The sequence below is a fragment of the Melospiza georgiana genome, chromosome 2 (genome assembly GCF_028018845.1).
Source record: "Melospiza georgiana isolate bMelGeo1 chromosome 2, bMelGeo1.pri, whole genome shotgun sequence".
NCBI lineage: Eukaryota > Metazoa > Chordata > Aves > Passeriformes > Passerellidae > Melospiza > Melospiza georgiana.
The window spans coordinates 100018679-100038250 of NC_080431.1; the positions used below are offsets into that span (position 1 = coordinate 100018679).

Sequence of the window (19572 nt, forward strand, 5' to 3'; positions counted from 1 at the left end):
TCTCACAGGTGACTGTCTCAGTGCTTATCTCTGCCCAGAAAATCAAAGCCATCTATCATAATTTCCATTTATGCTCTGTGGCTTAATGCCATAGGAACTTCACCATGAAGGTGACTTAGGTGTTAACCACTTCCCCAGTAAGACCATCAATGCCCCTTTCTTGAGATACAAAAAGTGTTTATTTTCGGTTCAAGGTTATCTCTTCCTATCCAAAGTCAAGTATTGCAGTGTCTAGTTTTCTCCTTTTTTATTATGAATATTTGTGGTGCACAATTTAAAGTCCATTCTTAAAAGTGCTGAGGCCTTTCAACCATTGTTTATCTCAGGAGTCAAACTTCTTAAAGTCAGGTTACATTTATTTGGAGGTGTCTTGATACAAAGTGCGCCTTTAAATGAAATGTTGGCCCCAGTTGGGTGCATCTATCTTAGAGTGTACAGCCAGTGTGGAGGTAGGAGCACACAAAATCACACTCCTGTGCTGGATGCAGTTAGATCAGCAAAGCAGGTCCATTGATGAAAGTGAAACAAGCTATACCTAAGTGTAGCCACAGTTCTGGCATCCAAATTATGTTAATTACAATTAATAGTAGATAATATTAAGACTAACATAATAATAATAATATAAGAATAATATTAGTTGTATTAACTTTGCACCTCTTTAAACACCTGAGAAGCGTGCTGTTGCTAGCAGCCATCTTCATTACTGACATAGACTTTCTGTTGGGTTTCTTTTTGAAAAAAAAAGTTTTTGAAAAAAAAATACACAATTCATAATGTAGAGTTTTCCTGTTCTGTTTTTTCCAAAAGAGAAACAGATAATTATTTGTCTTTTGGAATGAAAGTCAGAGCAGTACAATGCAATGAGGAGTGATGAGGATCCCAAGGAAATTTCTAAGAGTTGAGGGAGGATGGCAAAACCAAAGGGAAATCAAATGTCTCACATACTTCTTCATCTAAAATGTGTTGCCATCTGTTGTAAGTGCAAATCCTGTCTGTCCAAATGCTACAATAAATTACCTTCCCTACCCAGCCCAACATGTCAATTCAGTTATTACAGCTTTTCAAATGGAGTATTTTTGATGCATTGGTCATTTAACAGTGTTCCTTTTCTAGCATTGATATGCATGCTGCAGTCTGGAATTCTTGTCTGAAAATCAGATCCCCAGTTGCCTGTGGCTTACACTGTTCTCTAGTAGAACACTTGCTGTGAAAAATGTCTTGCAATGACTGCTTAGAGTTAAGATTGTGTAAGCTTCCATTTTCACTCAAATTTTTACTTTTGATTTGAATTTTTCCGTGTTTTATGACACATCCTTGATAACTGTTCCCCACTGTATAATCTGCGCCATGTACAGTCTGTACCACATCTAAGACAATAAAAACAGTAGCTAGATGCTTTTGTAAAAAAACATATCAATGACGTTTTTAGATGCTGGCTTGGGACAATTTACCATTTTACTTTGGAATTTTCATTTGTTTTCTTCCCAGCCATGAAAATGAATACAGCTAATAAAAAAAGTTTTTCCCCCTCTGTAAATTCAGGATTTTAGCAGCACATTGGTCTGTCTGGTTCATAGTTGACAGATTTTCTTGTTTTCCTAGAGAAAAAGATTTTCTTTCAGGTTTTAAGCATCGATTCAAGGGCACAGAGCAAAGGGTTTCTGTGAATCACAAAACTCTTTGTAGTTAGGCATGTACAAATATGTGCCTTTGCTATTAACCACATCCAAGGCATTTTGCTGTCATTTTGCCTTTGGAAATTATGAGAGAAATTATCCAAAATGTGGATATTATGATGTTTCTGGGATTTCGTCCTTGAGATGAAACTAAATACTAATAGTTGGAATAGTACTAAATTACTTTTTTTCCCCAATGGCATTTGCAATTTTTTGAAAAGGAAGCAACAAAATTTGAAGGAAAACTACATTTTCTTATTGAATAGTTTTCTTTTTCAACCTAGAAATTGTACAAAAAATGTAAATATCACAGTTTGCTTGCGTAAGTTCTCAGGCAGTAGGGAATGATTGAAGATTATATTCTCTGTTCTTTTGAATTGGTGCCTGATGCAACAGTCTTTACTTACATAAGCCTGTGTAATTTTTCTCTGAAGTCCATACTTTGCCTGCATGAGGTATGTTTAGAGTGTGTTTTGAACAACTGTGTATGGCACAGAGTCCCTGAGTCACAGACGAGAGACGTGCATGTTGAAAATAATTCAGATTAAGCAAAGCATGAAAGATTGGCATATATAGGTCAGCTAAATTTGCTTCAAAGCTAACTGCTTCCTTTGTGTAGGAAGACTGCTGCGAGGTAGAAGAGGAATACACAGTGAATGTTTTTTTCTGAAATTATTAAAATTTAAACCTTGAAGAATAACTCATTAGAAGGATGAATCACTTGGTCAATAAAGGCAATTGTCCAGTGTGGCAGTAAAAGCAATAGTGTGCACTGATGGCAGAGTCACTGGATAATGATTTTTCTTTTGCCTTTTTTTATGTTTTGTTGCAATTTGGCTCATTAGGATCGTAGGAGGGTTCAATCTGGATAGTATCTCAGGAGATGGCAGAATCAGTGAATAGTTCAGGTTGGCAGGGGCCATTGGAGATCATCTAATCCATCTCCTCTGCTCAGAACAGGGTTGGCTGCACCAGGTTTCCCAGGGCTGTGTCCAGTTGGGTTTTGAATATCTCCTAAGGATTGAGAGTCCACCACTTCACTGGACAGCCAGTTCCAATGCTTCTATCACCCTCATAGTAAAAAATGATTTGCTGTGTTTCAGGGAAATGTCACATGTTTCATTTCGTGCTGAATGCCTTCTATCACAGTGGAAAAAGTGTCCATCCTCTTTGCACCTCTCTCAGGTATTTTTGCACAGAGGATAAGCCATCTGTGAGCCATGTCTTCTCCAGGCTGAGCAGCCCCAGCTCTCTCAGCCTCTCCTTGTATGGCAGATGCACCAGTCCATTGATCATCTTTATGGTTATGGGTTGTATTTCACTGGGTTCTCCCCAGTGCATCCCTGTCTCTCTCATGCTGGGGAGCCCAGATGTGGATATGGCACTGCTGTGTCTCAGCAGCGCTGAGCAGAGGGTGAGCATCCCCCCCAGTGACCCTCTGGCAGTGCTTTTTGTGGTACAGCTCAGCATGCTCTTGGCTTTCTCTGCTGCAAGGGCACATGGCTGGCTCGTGTTCAAGTAGTCCAAGCTCCTGCTCAGCACTGGAGAGCCTCAAAGATGTTTTAAACAACCTGTAGAGGAGGGTTTGCAGGGCAGCCCCTGCTGTGTTCCCAAGGCTCTGCACGCAGCAGTGATGGGAGACCTTGTGTTTGCTGAGGGAAAAATGCATCCTTGAAATGACAGCCTGCCAGGCAAAGATAAAACACACATTTTAGTGTAGATCCAGTAGCAATCTGTGGCTGCATTATTTGTGTTGATATGTGTGTTAGCACAGTCTCTTGGGCCTGCAGCACGGGGTGACTGTGGCTCACAGAGTAAGGACACTTCTGGCCTTCCCTTTGCGCAGCTCCTCCTGTGCTGGCCAGGCATTACTGATAAATAAAGTGATGGTACATTTTTCAAGGGCATACATGAAGACTGAGTGTTTATACCTCACCCTAAAGTTTCTGTCCCTCAATTTTCCTGTTTGAAAGCAAAATTAATACTATGGGCAGTACCTCAGCAGATTTTGAATGTTTCTTGGCCTAAAAGGTACTGAAATCTGCTGAGTAAAATGTATTACATGGGTGCTGGGACAATATTTAACATTCTTTTTCAATTATTTCAGAGTGCTGTTTATGAATTTATGGGTGAATATATATCCCTAAAAGCAGGATGAATGAGATACTAACAATATTTTTCAGGAACTGGTTAATTAAAATTTACACCTTTATACTTTTATACTGGTGTTAAAACTCAAGGCAGGGATTCTTTCAGCTTTTCAGCTGTACAATACTTCAGAGCAAAACCAACACTGCTTTTAATTCTCATGGTTTAGCACAGACCTGATTTGTGGGCATGCAGTCCTATTTATATGATGCATTTTCCTTTTTAGGGCCAGCCTACTCAATTAAAATAAAATAACTTCAGGTTTGGTCCAGATCTCTGATTTATTGAAAGTTGGCTGTAGGGCCAGCCAAGAACCATAGAACCAAAAGTCACTAGAGTTTTCATGAATTATTTTAGATAAATAAGGCCACAGTGTTGTTCTAGGAATACAATACATGTTAAAGTGACTCTTGGATAAGAACAATTAAGAAATTTGACCCAAAAAATGGTTTGCTTTAAATTTCATGAAAGTCACCTCAAAATGAATGTTCCTATATGACATGAAACCATCTGTAACAACACATATTTCATATAATATTATATATATATATATACATATAATGCCTCCAGCATAATATTTTTGTAGTAAAATAGTATATTATCAAAAGGGTATTTAAGGTATTTTAATAAACCTCAACTCCTTTTTTTTTATATCTGTTCCACTTTTCTGTTTTCCTTTTAAACTGGGAAGGCAGTGACTGTATGGTTCCAGAAACAGTGGGCCTTACTCTGAATTTGAAATTATACTTCATTATTTGAAAATGCATTATGCTGAAAAGACAAATCCATTTCTAAAATAAGAGCTGTATTATTATGCAGTTTCTTCTCTGCTAGTAAAGATTTATTCTCTTTGTAAACAATAAATGTATTTTAAGAAAATCAGGGTCAACATTAGAAGGCAACAAGCTTTATTGAGCTACAGTTCCCAAAACATTTTTGTTTAAACTTAACAAAGCTACAGATCTTGGAAAGGATGAAGCTGAGCACCTGTGCAAGTCCAAAGCAAATTGGACACTTTTTTCATAGAGCAATAAATATGTACTAGCAGTGTTTGATGGTTGGCTTGACAAAATACTTTTACATGTAAAGAAGGTTTTGGGTTTATCCTACTTTGTTCTGGTACATTTCAAAATAATTTAATAGTCTGTATGAGACCCATTTTTATTGTTTTATATGCACAGACTTGTGACTTTTGTGACCAGATATCTCTTTATATACAAATGCATAAACAATATTTTCAAATGCTTTGTGGTGCAGTTCAAGAGGTCTTTTTGAAAATTTATTCTATTTACCCTGTTTCATAAGTGGTGCAGAATTTTTAACTTCATGTGAAGGAAAGAAATACACTGTATTTTGGGGTTTTGCCATTTGCAAAAAAGCCTGCTTACCTCATATTTCCTTCTAGGTCTCTTCACAGTTTTCTAAACGTGGCTATTTCAATTTTTCTTTGGCCTGAAAGTTGCCATACAGGATTGGATATTGGACACTGAGCAAACACAGTGATTTTGAAGTTACACAAACATAAACAATTACACCTTTACAAATTTATTCCATGGCACGAATTTTGGTTCTGATCACTTCATGTCCTGTTTTTTAAAGCTTGCAAAAACACAGTATTTTTGGGTATTAAGAAAATAGCATGTGGGGTAGAAGACAGATGTCTAAAGGTCAAGATGACTTTGCTGGTAAAACCAGTGCAGTCCTACACATTTCTCACTTTATTGCTTTTCAATTTGAGTCTCCAGGCCCAGGGGAGCTTTGCAAGTTTTGCTAATAACCTCTGAGCTGAGAATGTTCAGCCGTGGTGCTTGCAGACACCCCTCCTCACAGCCATCCTGTGTTAGGGCTCTGTTTGTAGTCACCATCCACAAAGCCCTTCCTGGTGTCAGGTCCTGAATGTCCCCTGAGTGTCACCTGAGGTGTCCCACTTGCCACCACTCAGGGTGTATGTTAAAACAGAGAGAGCATAGCTTAAGGAGAGTATATACGACTCTGGAAGTCTGTTCTATAAACATTATCCCTAATTTTATGTATATCTCTTTCTTTAGATGTTTGGTTGCACAGACAGGGCTAAAAGATAACAACATCCCAGCTAAAAGATAACAACATCCCATGAATTCAGAAATTAAAGATTATTTTCATCCTTGTGGCCTTTGTTAGCTGTTTCAAACTTTGCCCATAGTTGCAGTAAATTGCTAGATCTGTACTGATACTTACTTACAGCTTTCATTCTCATTTACACAGAGTGAGTGAAACAGGATTACTTCAGACCTTGTTTTCAAGAGCTTTTTATAAGTTCCTCTTTCCATTGCTTGTGCTCTGTTTTCTGTCTGTATCGTATTTCTCTCTTTGTTAATTTGCAGCCCTCAGAAAGGCTTAAACAGCGAGTGCCAAGTACCACTCATCAAAAGATCATTTCCAAGTTGTATTAATCTTTTCCAACATACTTTCCCACATGAAAAAGAAAAAAAGTACCTGCCAAAAACATTCTTTGGCACATAATAAAATAATTTTGGGTAGTAGACATTTACTCTGAATTCTTGGCAGAAGGTGAACAGGTCCAATATCCAAGAGAAAAGGGCGTAACGTTTAATATTAGTGAATAATCACAACTGTAAAACTTTGGGTAGCTAGACATACTGTAATTTTACCTACAGCTAGGAATCCTTTATATTTCCCAGTGACTGTGAAAGAGTTTGTAATACTGAACACATTTCCCAGGGCTCTGGAAATAATTTTAATCATTTAGCAATCCTAATCTTGAAACAAATGTGCAAGCCCTATTGTTCAGCTGGTTCTTCTAAAAATATATTCCAATTGCAGTTCTCTATTTTAAATTGCTAATGTGTGTCCTTGTTAAGCCCTTTATGTAATTGCAAAGGTAAGTCTTCAAAATAAGCAGACACTGCCAAAAACAGACAGATACTATGGGATGTATTACTGAGAAACAGAAACCTCAACTAAGAGAAGAATCTCAGTCTGCTGTGAACGACAAACAAGAACTGGCAGAGGATTCTTGTCCACTGTTATTTTTTGTAATTGTTACCAGTGACTTAAGGCACCAGACACTTAGTGTGACCAAACATATTTCCAAGAAACCAGTTGCCCGTTTAGTAAAGCCTTCACATATATGTACACTGGGAGTTTATGACCATATTTTTATGGATACATAATTAAGTTTAGACAAAAAATCTCAGGAAAAGCAGGGATAGGGATCCATGTTGCATTCTCAGTTCTCAGTGCATCATATAAATGGCAACTACAGTCAAGTACAGTGAAGAGCATCACTATATTCTCTCAGGCAATGGAAAGAAATTACATCACTTGCCTCAGGAACTAGCATGTGCTAGGCCCTGAATTAAGAAAATACAGTTGCTCTAACTTAAGTTGTTTGCCCTTGGTTTTGCATACAGAAATTGCATTCAAATCTGCTGTTAAGTGATACATGTGCCTTGCTTCTGTACACTGATAAATCTAGACCTACAAAAGTCTTCATTTAACACTGACTGTGTTGTTTGTCCATCATTAGTTTTTGGAGGAAATTGTTCTGTTCATGGTCACATTTCACTGGGTTTTTTTGTATTTTTTTGGACCTTTTTTGAGCTGCTTGCTGGGGCTCTAATTTATTTCAGAACACCACATTGCACCACTCTGCCCTTCTTGCCTTCCTGCTCCCATGGCACTCCCAGGACCAGACGTCAAACTTGGGATGAAATGTTTTTCTCCTGCTTGCATCTGGTTTCTTTGGCAGGCAGTTGTGCAGGCAGCTTTGGAGCTCCTCGGGTTTGGTAACGCGGCGGAGCAGCTGATGGGATTGCGGGTGGACGTCTGCTCCTCCTGCGCGTGATTTTCTTTTGACTCATAATGTAGTGGAATATTTCTACTTGATGTGTCTGAATCTCCTGGGAATTTTGCCCATATACCCATTTATGGTCATAAAGATGACTTTCCTTTGCCCCTCACAAACATTTTTTTTTTGCCCTGCAGCCTGTATAGCTATACAGGCCTTCTGTTCTTGTCTGAATTGTCCTGTGGTCAAAGTCTCAGCAGTAGTGCCAGCTGCAAGACTTACTTTAAGGAACACAGGATCTACTGCAGCCAGAAAACTTGAGATTGCGGGTGGATCCCATTATAGCAGCTTCATGTTGATTCTGCTGAGCCAGACATTTTAATAATGTCTAAAGCCTTGTTCATTTTTGTCTCCTCTACCTGCCAAATACTTTAAAAGGCAACACTGTGTTACTTCAGAGGTGACGACTGGAGGAGCTTGTGTTGGAAATTTCAAAAAAGAAAGGCAACACAATGGCAGAGAAATCAATTAAGCAAGAAGTGCTGGTTATTTCCATGTGGAGATGTTTAATTGTTGGAGAAAAAGAAGGGATTGTCAGGTAGTTTATTCCTTTTCTTTTGTTTTTCTTCTCTATTTCTTTTAAAGTAATAGCATCACTAATTTAGTGATCTCCAGAAATTGAAGTTAAGATCTCTATATATGCAAACCTCAGTCTGGACTGCTTCAGTTAAAGAAATAGGAAAATTTATTGAAGGAAATGACACAGATCTCCATATGAAATGTCACTATTTTTCAGAAAAGAGGGCCAAACTCAGCATTAGTTATACAAAGATTTGTAGGAGTGGCTTGTTACTTGTATTCAGTGTTGGGGTAGAGGGCGTTCATCATCAAGATGCCCAAAGTGTATGAAAAAGGCAATTTGATTTTCATAATTCTCTATTCTCTGTTTTATTGTACTATAGCAAATGTTTCAGTGAAGGATCTTACAGTGTGAGTAATTGAACCAAATAAGTCGCAAATAACTGAAAAACACCTGGGTTTTAAAAATTATCTGTACAGCAAACTATTTAGGTTAACCCGAGAAAACTAAGTCCACTTAGCTCACAAACAGAAACCTTGTTCAACAGATCACTTGTCTATTGCTCATCAGGGCATCCCCAAAGTAAATCCCCAGTAACCAGTAAGGACTGAAACAGTTCAAAGTTCTTTGCTTTTACAGACCCCTCTTTGTCATTCCCCTCACCTGTACAAATACAGCAGCAGGTACTGTAACTGCTACAATTCAAGGCTGCAGTTTTACAAAGACAAGCTTTTTGTGGTGCTAAAGAGATTGGAAAATTAAAGGAACACTTGGTAGATGTCAGTTTTACCTGGAGCTGTGAGTGCCAAATGAGCCAGCATGGGGAATACTCAGCATCACCCCAGGTGTGAGTCTAAAAGGAGGCGTAATGCCTTGCTCCCAGAAGAGATGAGACACATCAATGGAGAAGAAAAGTCATTCCCTGGGCTGTGTGGCTCCCCAGTTGCCTTTCCTACACCTACATTGACAGGCATTTCTGATGTGAGCCCGGCATATTGCAAACAATTAAAACTATGTAGCCTTCAGATCAAACAAGCATGCAACTAACATCATTATGTTCATTAAATAAAACCTTGTCATTTTATGATCAATGACAAATCTAGCTTCAAAGGGAAGCCATTTCTAACTGAAAAAGGAACAGCCAAAGGAAAAACCCTCCATCATCTCCGTTTTTGCAGTTATAGCAAAACCTATCAGTGAAATTTTGCAAAACACAGTCCTACATATGCATTTTTTGGCACTGCCTAGGGCAAGAATTCCCAAACGGCTGTGTATGTACCACTGAGAGTATATACAGACACCTCAGTGTGGGAAAAGATATAGCACAGAACCAGGACCTGTTACCACTGTCAGTACAAAAAAACTGTGGGAATCTCTCAATTAGAAATTGCAGTCAGTTTCCTAGTCTGTTTCCGACTTGTGTAATAATTTTTGAGATTGGGGGGTCATTTAATTAATTGTTTTCTACATTCATTATTTCTTCTCCGCTTTTATGCTCTGTGAAATACTTCAAGTCCAACTATAAGTCACCTCCATTCGTACCAAGATCATCCCAAGATGAACTTTTTCTGCACAAGAATTTTTTCTGCATTATTCCTATGGGTATATTTTTCATTTATGATAAGGTCGTTACAAATTATGCATAGCTTGATGGTTTCTGTTTTCCCATCTTTTTTGGGGCTGAAAAAACCTGAAAGCCATTCTCTCAAGTCTGCTGAAAGATGCCATTTAGGGCACTGGTCATGTCACAGCAATAGCAGCTGGCTCACTGCTATGAAACCTGTTTCTTGTCTTCAGCCTTTTGTGTTCATGCTTTTAACCTCAAAAGCTCATAGTCTCACTGCATGTGTCTTCAAAGGGTATATTGCACTAAAATTTTGTTTACTGGTGCTATTTGAACAGAAGTTACTGTTTTGTGGAATGATTTTTGCAGTCACCGATGACAGAATTTATGAGAAGGAATGCACGCAGACACGGATTTGCAATTTTCGTTCATTTCACTGCTGCCACGGCATTTTCAGTTTGTCTGCTGTAATTTCATGTCTCCCCCACCGCATCCTTCCTTCAGATCCCCACTTGCAGAGGTCCTTCTGTCTCTGCTCACACTCCCAACTGCCTTGGCAGACTGGGGCTGGGGGTGGTGCTTGTGTCTTGGCTTTGTGTCCCCAGTGTATTTCACAATCTTAGAAGGAGAGCCAGGTTAACAAGCTAACATTTTTTTAAAATTGCCTTTGTTTGATAGAAATCACCTTCTCATAAGACTGAACTATGGAGCTGCAGCTTTGCTGTGTAATTTAGTGTAGTTCAGTGCAGAGCCCTGAAGAGAACTGATGATGTCTGGTAACTATAAAAGTAAAGCTCAGGTGATTCTTCAGTGTTATCAGAAACCTGATGTAGGTACAGCTTCATTGAGGATTTTTTTTTGACTATGTGAGGTGGTTATAAAACTGTTTATTTTCAAATGAGCCTTATATAACTGCTGTGGTAATACAAGAAATCAGGAGGGAATTAGCTGTCTATTGGAGGACTGGTTGGCATATTTCTGTTGGTTTTTTGGCTTTTTTTTTAATTACAATTGTATTGGTTGCTTTTTTTTCAAGAGGTGTGAGGAGTACTGTGTCCAGCAGCACCTACTTAAACAGTTTTGTGCCATTGATTTTTGTTAATCGGATCTTGTCTGATAAAATCTTAGGAAAGTTGCTCACAGCTGCTGGAAGTGTGTGAGTGAGGTTGCTCCTCAGTGACAGCGTACCGGGAGTTTTGTGTTCCCTCATCTAACAGGTGCTTTGGTGATAGTTTCTCAGCATCCAGAGAAACAGTAAAATAACATGTTTCATTGCAAAAACACAACTGAGTTTTGTACTGAAAAGTTTCTTCTCTCTCATGCTGTGAGGTGAGTTGTGTTGCTCTCTGGGGATCAGCACTGAACAAAGAGGTTTAGCTGTGTGCACAATCATCTGTCTCCTGGCAAAGATGGGGCTTGAGATATGCCAGCAGCCAGCTAAAAAGTCTGTAAGACACGAAATACAATAATGAGATGTAAAATGTCATACTTAAGATTTATGTCTGCCATAGATCCACAGTCGTGGTTTTCCACTTTTTTACTTTTTCCTTCCATGTTTGTTGGTTGCCATTTTCATGCCATCCTCCTATTGTTTCAATCAGAGACCATGTTACAATTTTCTGAGCTGTTGACTTGGAAACTAGCTGCTGGGCATTTTAGCAGTCACCTTTAGTGCTCGTGGACGGCATCTCAATTTTCCTAGATTTACGATTTATCTGTCGTGTATTTTTATGTTCATTCTGTTTTAAGAAAGTTGTGTTACCATTGTTGATTAACTCAAATACACATAAATATAAATTAAGAGGAATCTGATTCTCTAATTCTGGCTAGTTTTATGCCATATATTTATAGATACACATAGAGGTTTCAGTGTTCAGTGATAAGGCCCTAGACCTCTCAGGTGAAGGCTATGTATGCTCAGTGCTTGATTTCTCTTCCTCATTGTGGTTCCCAGTAATGTGCTTAGATGTCCTATAAAACTAATAACCAGGGAAAAACACTGCCCTGCAGATCTTACAGTCTGTTTCACAGCTGGAGGTCCAGTAGCTCATAAACTAGACCAGGACATAAAGAGCAATGCAGAATAAGAAATTGGCCTAGGGATTACATAAATGACACTGCAGTTTTTCAGTGGGGGTTTTTATCTGTCCTTTTTTAATGCCTTGTGGTCCTATGGAATTCTCTTCATAAGTGGACCTGCCATTTCCTAAAAAGTGTCCAAAGCATCCCCCAAAACTGGGAGAGTGCCAGGAAGGGAAATTAGGGTGGGAGAGGAGAGAGTGGAAGCTGTTAGCAGGAAAAAGAGAAAAGCAGCAGCAAAATAAAGTGTGTAGGGGGAGGGGGAGAATCAGAGAAATACATACCTTGGTTTCAAATGTGGGAGGCATTCTGTTTCTCAACTTGTTTTTGCTAGCTATCTGTGTTAATAATTGAGCTAGCTGGGAAAAGCATCTTGAAAAGACAGAAAGAAAGCACTACTGTCAAGCGAGCCCAAAATCACATCCCCAGCCTGCACACAATTGGACATTGCAGTGATATAGGGGAAATCCCTTAACGGACAGAACTATAAATGAAACTGGTGTTGACAAGGGGAAGAGGCACAGCTATATTTAACGGAAGTATTTTCATTTGAAAGCTGCTTTCTTTTTCTTTTTTGGGGGGGTTTGTTGTTTGTTGTTTTTTCTTGTCTAGCTGGTGGAGACGATGAGAGCTCTTCCTGTTTGAGGCAGTGCATGGGTGGTTTCCCCAAGGCTTTTAATGTTAGATTAATGCTCTGGAGACAGTGTGATGATAAATGGGTTCCTACAGTTATATCTACATCCTGTTCCCCCTCCCCCTCCCACAGCTGCCCCTCTGTACAGTCTCTCTGCAGTGCTCGCCTCCATACCCAGCAACAGTTCTGAGCAGCTTCAGACAGAATTTAAGGCAGCACTCTTTAAAATTTGTCTGCCAAAATTCTTTAATTTTCAGTGCTGTCGCCTTCATTGCCACTTACTTACGCAGACAATGACAAAAATGAAACAGGGAAGAGAAAGACTTCTGGCTGAAGTACAGGCCACCTCAGCTTGTCATCTGCTGTGTGGCAGATCCCAGTTAATTACTTTTGCTATTGCTGTTCACATACAGAAAATAGGTTTACAGGGGTGGCCTTTCTGTGGTTTCACGTTTTAACAGCTCTGCCCATCATATTGTACTAAGCAATAAATGAGCAGAGGATTGGAAATCTTTTCCCTGGTATAAGGGAATGTCTCCTCTGTGTCAGCTGCATCTATGCCTTGATTTTATGCAACTTGCATGCTAGTAGGGATTTAAGTGTGCAGCTTCACAAACACCCAGCACTGAAATTCAGCAAGGGAAATGGAGATTTGAGGCGCTTTTTTTAGCTGGACCTGCCCTTGTGGTGATTGCTGGTGTTTACGTGTTCTGGGGGGCTGTGTTTCGGTTAGTGCAGTTATTTTTCTGTGCATGCATTTCCATTTCTATCTATATGGCTTGCCCTGTATGTGGGGGAGGGAGGGGGATGGGCAGGCCGGGTGGCTGAGGTTCACCTCCCCAGCTCCGAGCAGCCAGCCCACACCCTCCTGCTTACACGGCAGCGTCTCTTAGATCTCAAGACAGAATTATTTTTAGACCGTGAAGGTGTATCTGGCTGGTGCATTTAGATTTCATATCATGGCTTCCTTTTCCTGCTCTCAGGTTTCTCCCACTCGGCCTTTACCTTCGGTATCGAGAGCCACATCAGCCAGTCCAACATCAACGGAACACTAGTGCCACCTGCTGCACTCATCTCCATCCTCCAGAAGGGGCTCCAGTATGTGGAGGCCGAGATCAGCATCAACGAAGTAAGTGCCACTGCTGCCAGCTGCCACCGCTGCCACCGCTGCCACCGCTGGGATGTGCCAAGCAGCACACCCCAGCAGCCCCAGCACGAGCCACTGCCCATCTTCTCCTCATCTGGTTTAATTTTATTCCTCATGCTTTGCCCCATCCCAGCAGAAAGCCAGAAAGCTCTGAGATGGAAACGTGTTTCTGGTTTTTCAGCTGTGGCAGGGAGGTGTTCTCTGCACTGCTTACCTGGTGTTTCATGGTGTTTCTGCTACCCCAGCCAACAAATCCAGGGTGTACAGGTTCTTGCAGCAAACAAGAAAAAGTACCTGTGCTTACAGCCTTGTGTTTTCAAGGTCATAGCAGAATTTGGCAGGAAAAACCTGCAGCATGGGTTAAAACTTCACTCCCTGACACCTCCTAGCAGGCAGCACTGTTCACAAGCCATGAGAAGCCTGATCAGAAATCCACAGAGGTCACTGGAGAGTGACTTTGGCCTAGATCATATGAGATGAGGCATCATGTTCATGGTGAAACACTTGCATGTAAATTCTCAGTGTGGCTGAGGTGCAGGTTTTCTGTAGATATTGTATGAACAGCCACAGACTGTCCCTGTTGTCCTTGAGCTGCCAGTGGAAACAAAGAGGGGATGTGGGAAAAGCCAGTGGTTTTGCCCTTCCAGCCTTAAAGACGAGGTGCTTTGAGAGGGAATGAAGCCTGACACATAAGCAAGTGCTGCATTACAAGATTTTTATGGTAGATACTTCTGATTGACAAGCATCTCTAATAAAAATTAATACAGAGAAGCTACTGCTTTTTCCTCTACACCTGAATGTAGCATGTGAACAGCATGGGTGAGAACAAAGGAATATAAAATAGAGAAAGGGCTGTGTTGTTTGCAATGTGTAGTTTGGAAACTCTTTTGGTTTTATTCAAACATTCTGTGTGTTTTTGCTTCTTGTGACTCAATACCACGTTTAAGATTTGTATATGTGTTATTTTGTAATTGGGGCAATAACATTTGACATTCACGCCAAGCTGCACTTTGATGCAGTTGTAATAACAAACCAGTGTTAGGAAGCTGTCTCAATTTGCTGCTGCTTAACATTTTGCCCCATGCCTGAAACTGGAGCTACACAGTTAAAACGTTCCAGCTCTGAAGCGCTTAGATCAGGTTGTAGGGTCCTGCATTGCCCAGCTTCAAGACTTTCCCTAAAATGAGAGAATAATCTGAAAATATGCCTGTTGTCACCTATAAGATTTATGTTTCTCTCTCATGGTTTGAGTCAGGTTGAACAAGGCCATGAGCATGATCTAGTGGAAGGTGTCCTTGTCACAGCAGGGATGTTGGAAGTGGATGGCCTTTAAGGTCCTTTCCAACTCAACCCAAACCATTCTCTGATCCTGTTCAAACACATACTGTTAAGTATGTTGCAGCAAAGCAAAGGCCACTCATGCTACATCTGAATCCCAGGAAGGGCTACCATAGATGCTTCCCTATGTAATCAGCGAGTCTATGAACTAGTGTGCATAAAATTATTGTTTGTGATCTATTAAAGGGCAGTCATGTAAATAGTCCAGTGAGCACATTTACAGATGAAAGTGTAAGATGTCAGGATCTGTTGGCAAATATTTTGTTTATTGTGTAGCAAGAATTTGAGTCAAGATTCAAATAAATTTTGGCAGACACATAAAAAATGTGGAGGAGAAAGAGATTATGGTTTCTTCTCTAATGACTGTCTCCTCCTTTTTCTTCCTCATGAGGAAACAAATATGTATTATCTTAATATTGTAATTATAAGGGGTAATGCAACAACTAGGTCAGCAGAAACATACCAGTCAGGCAAGCAGCTATTTTTCTATATTAATTGTTCTCACCTATGGAAGTTTATATTGTTTATCAGCTACATTATATATCTGTATCCTATTCTTACTTGCTCTTTCTCAAGAGCAAATCTTTCACCACCAGATCATTATTATTTCAAAGAATTGAAGGGAGTCTGTAGAAGATTGGCAAAATTGCACTTTACGAAGACTACTGCAATCTTTCCCCTATATTTAAGATAATAGGAGAGTGAAAGTCAAGAAAAGCTAAGTCAATATAGTCTGTATTAAGTCTTCAACAGCCCCCAAAAGTTTACTCAATTGTTGTTGAAGCTGAAGTCTAATTTACAGAAATCAAAATGAAATTCATAACTATTATTAATAATATAGTGGACTAAAATAAAAATAATGGTAAGGCTGTCTTGTATTATTAGCTACAACTGGTGGTGCTGGGTTGAAAAACTACATAAGAAACCACCGAATTTATGCATACATCATGTTTTGGCTGAGGTTCATTATACATCATCTGCTTCCATTCCATTCCTATGCTCCTGTAAGTGTGGGAAAACAAGCAGTTTAACCAAAGTCTTTTTGCCTTTATCATGGCTTTAGCCATGACTCTGTTTTTTCAAACAGAAAACAAAGTGAAACTTTTTGTCATTGGTCAGATGTATTTTTTAACACAGCTTAACTCCTTTTGCATCTGTAAAGCATTATATATGTTAGAACTTTCTATAAAATTCCAACAAATTACTTTTTGACCAATCAGATTTCTTAGTGGACCATGAGTGCCACCATCACAGATCTGAGAGAGAGGCAGTCCTGTGGCCCTGTTGGTTCAGTCAAAGTGCAGTATTTTCACACGGACTTATTTTGTGATTCTTTGCCGCCTGAGTGGTGAAGATCCTAACCCTGGGATTTCCCTTGTGCTCGTTCTCCCTGCAGGATGGTACAGTATTTGATGGCAGGCCGATAGAGTCCCTGTCTCTGATAGACGCGGTGATGCCTGATGTCGTCCAGACCCGGCAGCAAGCGTTCCGAGAGAAGCTCGCGCAGCAGCAGGCCAGCGCCGCAGCAGCCGCGGCGGCCACGGCGGCCACAGCGGGCGCCACGACGACTGCTGTTTCCCAGCAGAACACACCAAAGAACGGAGAAGCCACTGTGAATGGAGAGGAGAATGGGGCACATGCAATAAGTAAGCCAACATGCAGCTGCCTGCCATCACTGGGCTGTTTGTGTTTCAATAATGTTCTTGTACTTAGTTACGGCATGGGGTGCAAGGTGTACTTTTTGCATGGTGGTAGAATTAAGGGCAATCATTTCAGGGCATGTTGATTAAAAATGATGTTTCATATCACAGGGCTGTGTTTTATCTGTGTCTAACAACCTGAAAACTTCAGATATGTTCAGAATTGCAAGTTGAAGACAGAATCAAGAAGTGGAGCTGTATGCTCTCTCCTTGGAGCAGGCTACCCAGACGTTATTATGAGCCTTCTAGATCCTTTTAGATATTGGATAAAAACTATGCTGTAGCCAAAGCTTGTCATTTTGGCCAGGCTAGGAGAGAGATGGGTTGAGAGGCTGGGACCTTGTCTTGGTTTTAAAGACAGGTGTCTGCCAAGGAAGTCAGGAACCTCCCTTGGAATGGAGAATATGACCCCCTTGCCTCCAAATTATTATGACTTGGAAATTAAGGGGCTTTCAGGCAAAGATATGGGAAAAGGAGTAACAGTTCTTTCCTGGTATGTATAACATACAGGCAAAACAACCAACCACTCTGGCAGCAGCAGCAGACAGACCCACAAACCTGGTGACAGATTTCTCTTGGCTGTCGGGTGCTTTCCCCGTGGGTGCAGTTCCGGGCACAGCCAGCAGAGGCGCTGCTGGCTCCTGGCTGGGCAGGGCGGGTGCGATGGCTCCCCCGCGCCTGCAGGGGGCGCTGTGGCCGAGCTCAGCCGCCTTGCCACACTGATGGCAGCTGACAGAAGGGGTGGGAAAAGGGGCCTGCTTTACGAACCCACAGGAGCAGTAGGTCCCTGTGCCTCTTTGGAGGGCAAAATGAGCTATAGCAGGAACCTTGGAAGCAGCAAGGGTGGGAGAAGACAGCAGGAGATGGAGCCTCACAGTGGTGGTGAACTCTTCCCACAGCGATCTCAGCCTGTTTCCCTTCTTATGCAGACAAATGAGAGTGAGCAAGGAACTGCACCCAGCCCCTTCCCCCAGCCCAAATCTCCTGCTATTTCTGCTGGTCCAAGAGAAACCACCCAGCTAATAGAGTAGCCAGCCACACCCTTCCCCTGTATTGTGGCAACTTCTTTTGTCTCTCTTGAGTGCCAGTTATTGTTGTCCCTTAGGACATGTGGGAGAAAATTCCCTGAGAGAAAGAAAACAAAAGGAGTAATCCTAACCTCCAACAGCCCTACAAGCCCTATCTGTGTAACTGTTGTGTGAGCAGTGCATAGCTGTCCTTGTGCAGTAGCTGTTCTGTGATTATCCATAGCCTTGGCATGGTCCATGGCCCAGTTTGGCATGTTCCAGCTTCCATTTGTGTAGGGTGTGGCCAAGCACAGGAGCATCCCTATCCTTAGTGTCATGGTCATTAGCCCAGTTGGACTGCACCAGCTGTCCATTCCCAAACAGCATTGCCAAGCACATGTGCCAAGGACTGTTCCCAGCAAACTGCTTGGAAGCAGCCAACCTGTCTTGAAAACATAGAGCAAAATTGTTCCTTGGCCTTTTATTTAATAGCTTGTGCTTATTCATAAATTCACTGCAAGTATCAATTTCAAGGTCCTACCTTCCTGAGATTTCCTTAGTCTTTGGGAACAGTCAGTTCTCAAGAGCGCTGAATTCACCTTCGTTCATGGGTGACTAAGGAACACTGCACTTATATATTAATCATCCAAAGTCAGACATTTCCAAATAGAGTGGGTCCTACCTGCTTGTGTAACTAGATCCTGATGCCTGTGCTAACACTGTGGGGCAGATGGGATTACTGGTTCTGGTTGCTGTGTGCAAGGCCCATTGCATACTGGCTGACTTCTGAAACCAGCCCTTACGGCCCAGGTGTCTTACAAGAAAACTCCAGAGGAACACGCATGGCAGGTTTTGTAGGAAGTCCTAACAGCTCTTAGACAAGGTCAGAACTGTAGTCATGTAACAGATTTTATTAGTTGTGCAATGTAGATAAAGTTATCAGTCTCCACCTTCTCTTTGATCTGAATAGATTCCTGTGCGGGTCAGTGAGAAGACTTTCAAAACAGGTTTTGCTTCAGAGAATTCCAGTTAGACAGGGTTTTTCCCCCAGTAAAACTGCAGTTATTTAAATAACATTTTTATTTGAGAAAGCAAATGTAAGAAAGATCTGAACATTTTAAAAATATTAATCTGTTCTCAAACTATGGGTTGCGTATGTTTTACTTTCAACTAACCTTCTGCTTTGAAACCTTAATAATTTTATATGTGAAGAGGTACACACTGAAATTAAAGTACTGTTAAATGTATCAAATGCTGACATTTTGTTTGTTGACACATCTCCAGCTGATCTGTGAAAATTTTAGGGGAATGTCTTGCTGTTTCAGGGCCTGAAAAAACCAAATTCTTAAGGTAGAAAATTGATCCATCGGTTCATCACTAAAAGAGAACCACTCAGATATATTTCCTTCTGATCCAAAAAAATATACCTACTTTTGTATTAACAAAAGGGAAGCCTTAAAGATCAGTTCATGTTTACAGCCACACTGTAAGCCTTGATGTCTCAAATCTGACATTTTCTAATAAAAAAAAAATTAATTATCACAGCTATATTTAATAGGGGGATTTTCACAAACAGTTGCAGATCTTTTCTTGGAGTATTGAGAAGGACTTTTCCTGGGAGAAAGAAATAATAATGAGTAGAAAAGACTGCTGATATGAAAGCTGTGAGAAACTTCCCAAACATTAATTTTTACTGTTGCTGTATTCCACAGACCTGGCATATATTGGCAGAGGTTTAAACGATGTGCTAGTCCTTAGTCATAACCTGGAAGTCACCCAAATACCAGGCTCTCAAAAAAAGTGGAATGGGTGGAGCAGGAGGAAGAGATGTCTTTGAGAAATTACCTAGTTTGCATTTATTCTGGCATGGAGTTCTCCCTGACACTCTCAAGTCTTTCCAGAAAGGTTT

General features: G+C 40.6%; 1 protein-coding gene across 3 annotated transcripts in view; it reads left to right on the top strand.

Annotated features, from left to right (window-relative positions):
- The window catches only part of TBL1X (transducin beta like 1 X-linked), a 239746-nt gene that overhangs the window by 189234 nt on the left and 30940 nt on the right, over positions 1–19572 (top strand). For all 3 annotated transcript variants that reach the window (XM_058045172.1, XM_058045171.1, XM_058045173.1), the window contains 2 exons: positions 13455–13600; positions 16353–16602. In XM_058045172.1, the coding sequence (XP_057901155.1) occupies positions 13455–13600; positions 16353–16602 (396 nt within the window). The remainder of the gene's footprint in view (positions 1–13454; positions 13601–16352; positions 16603–19572) is intronic.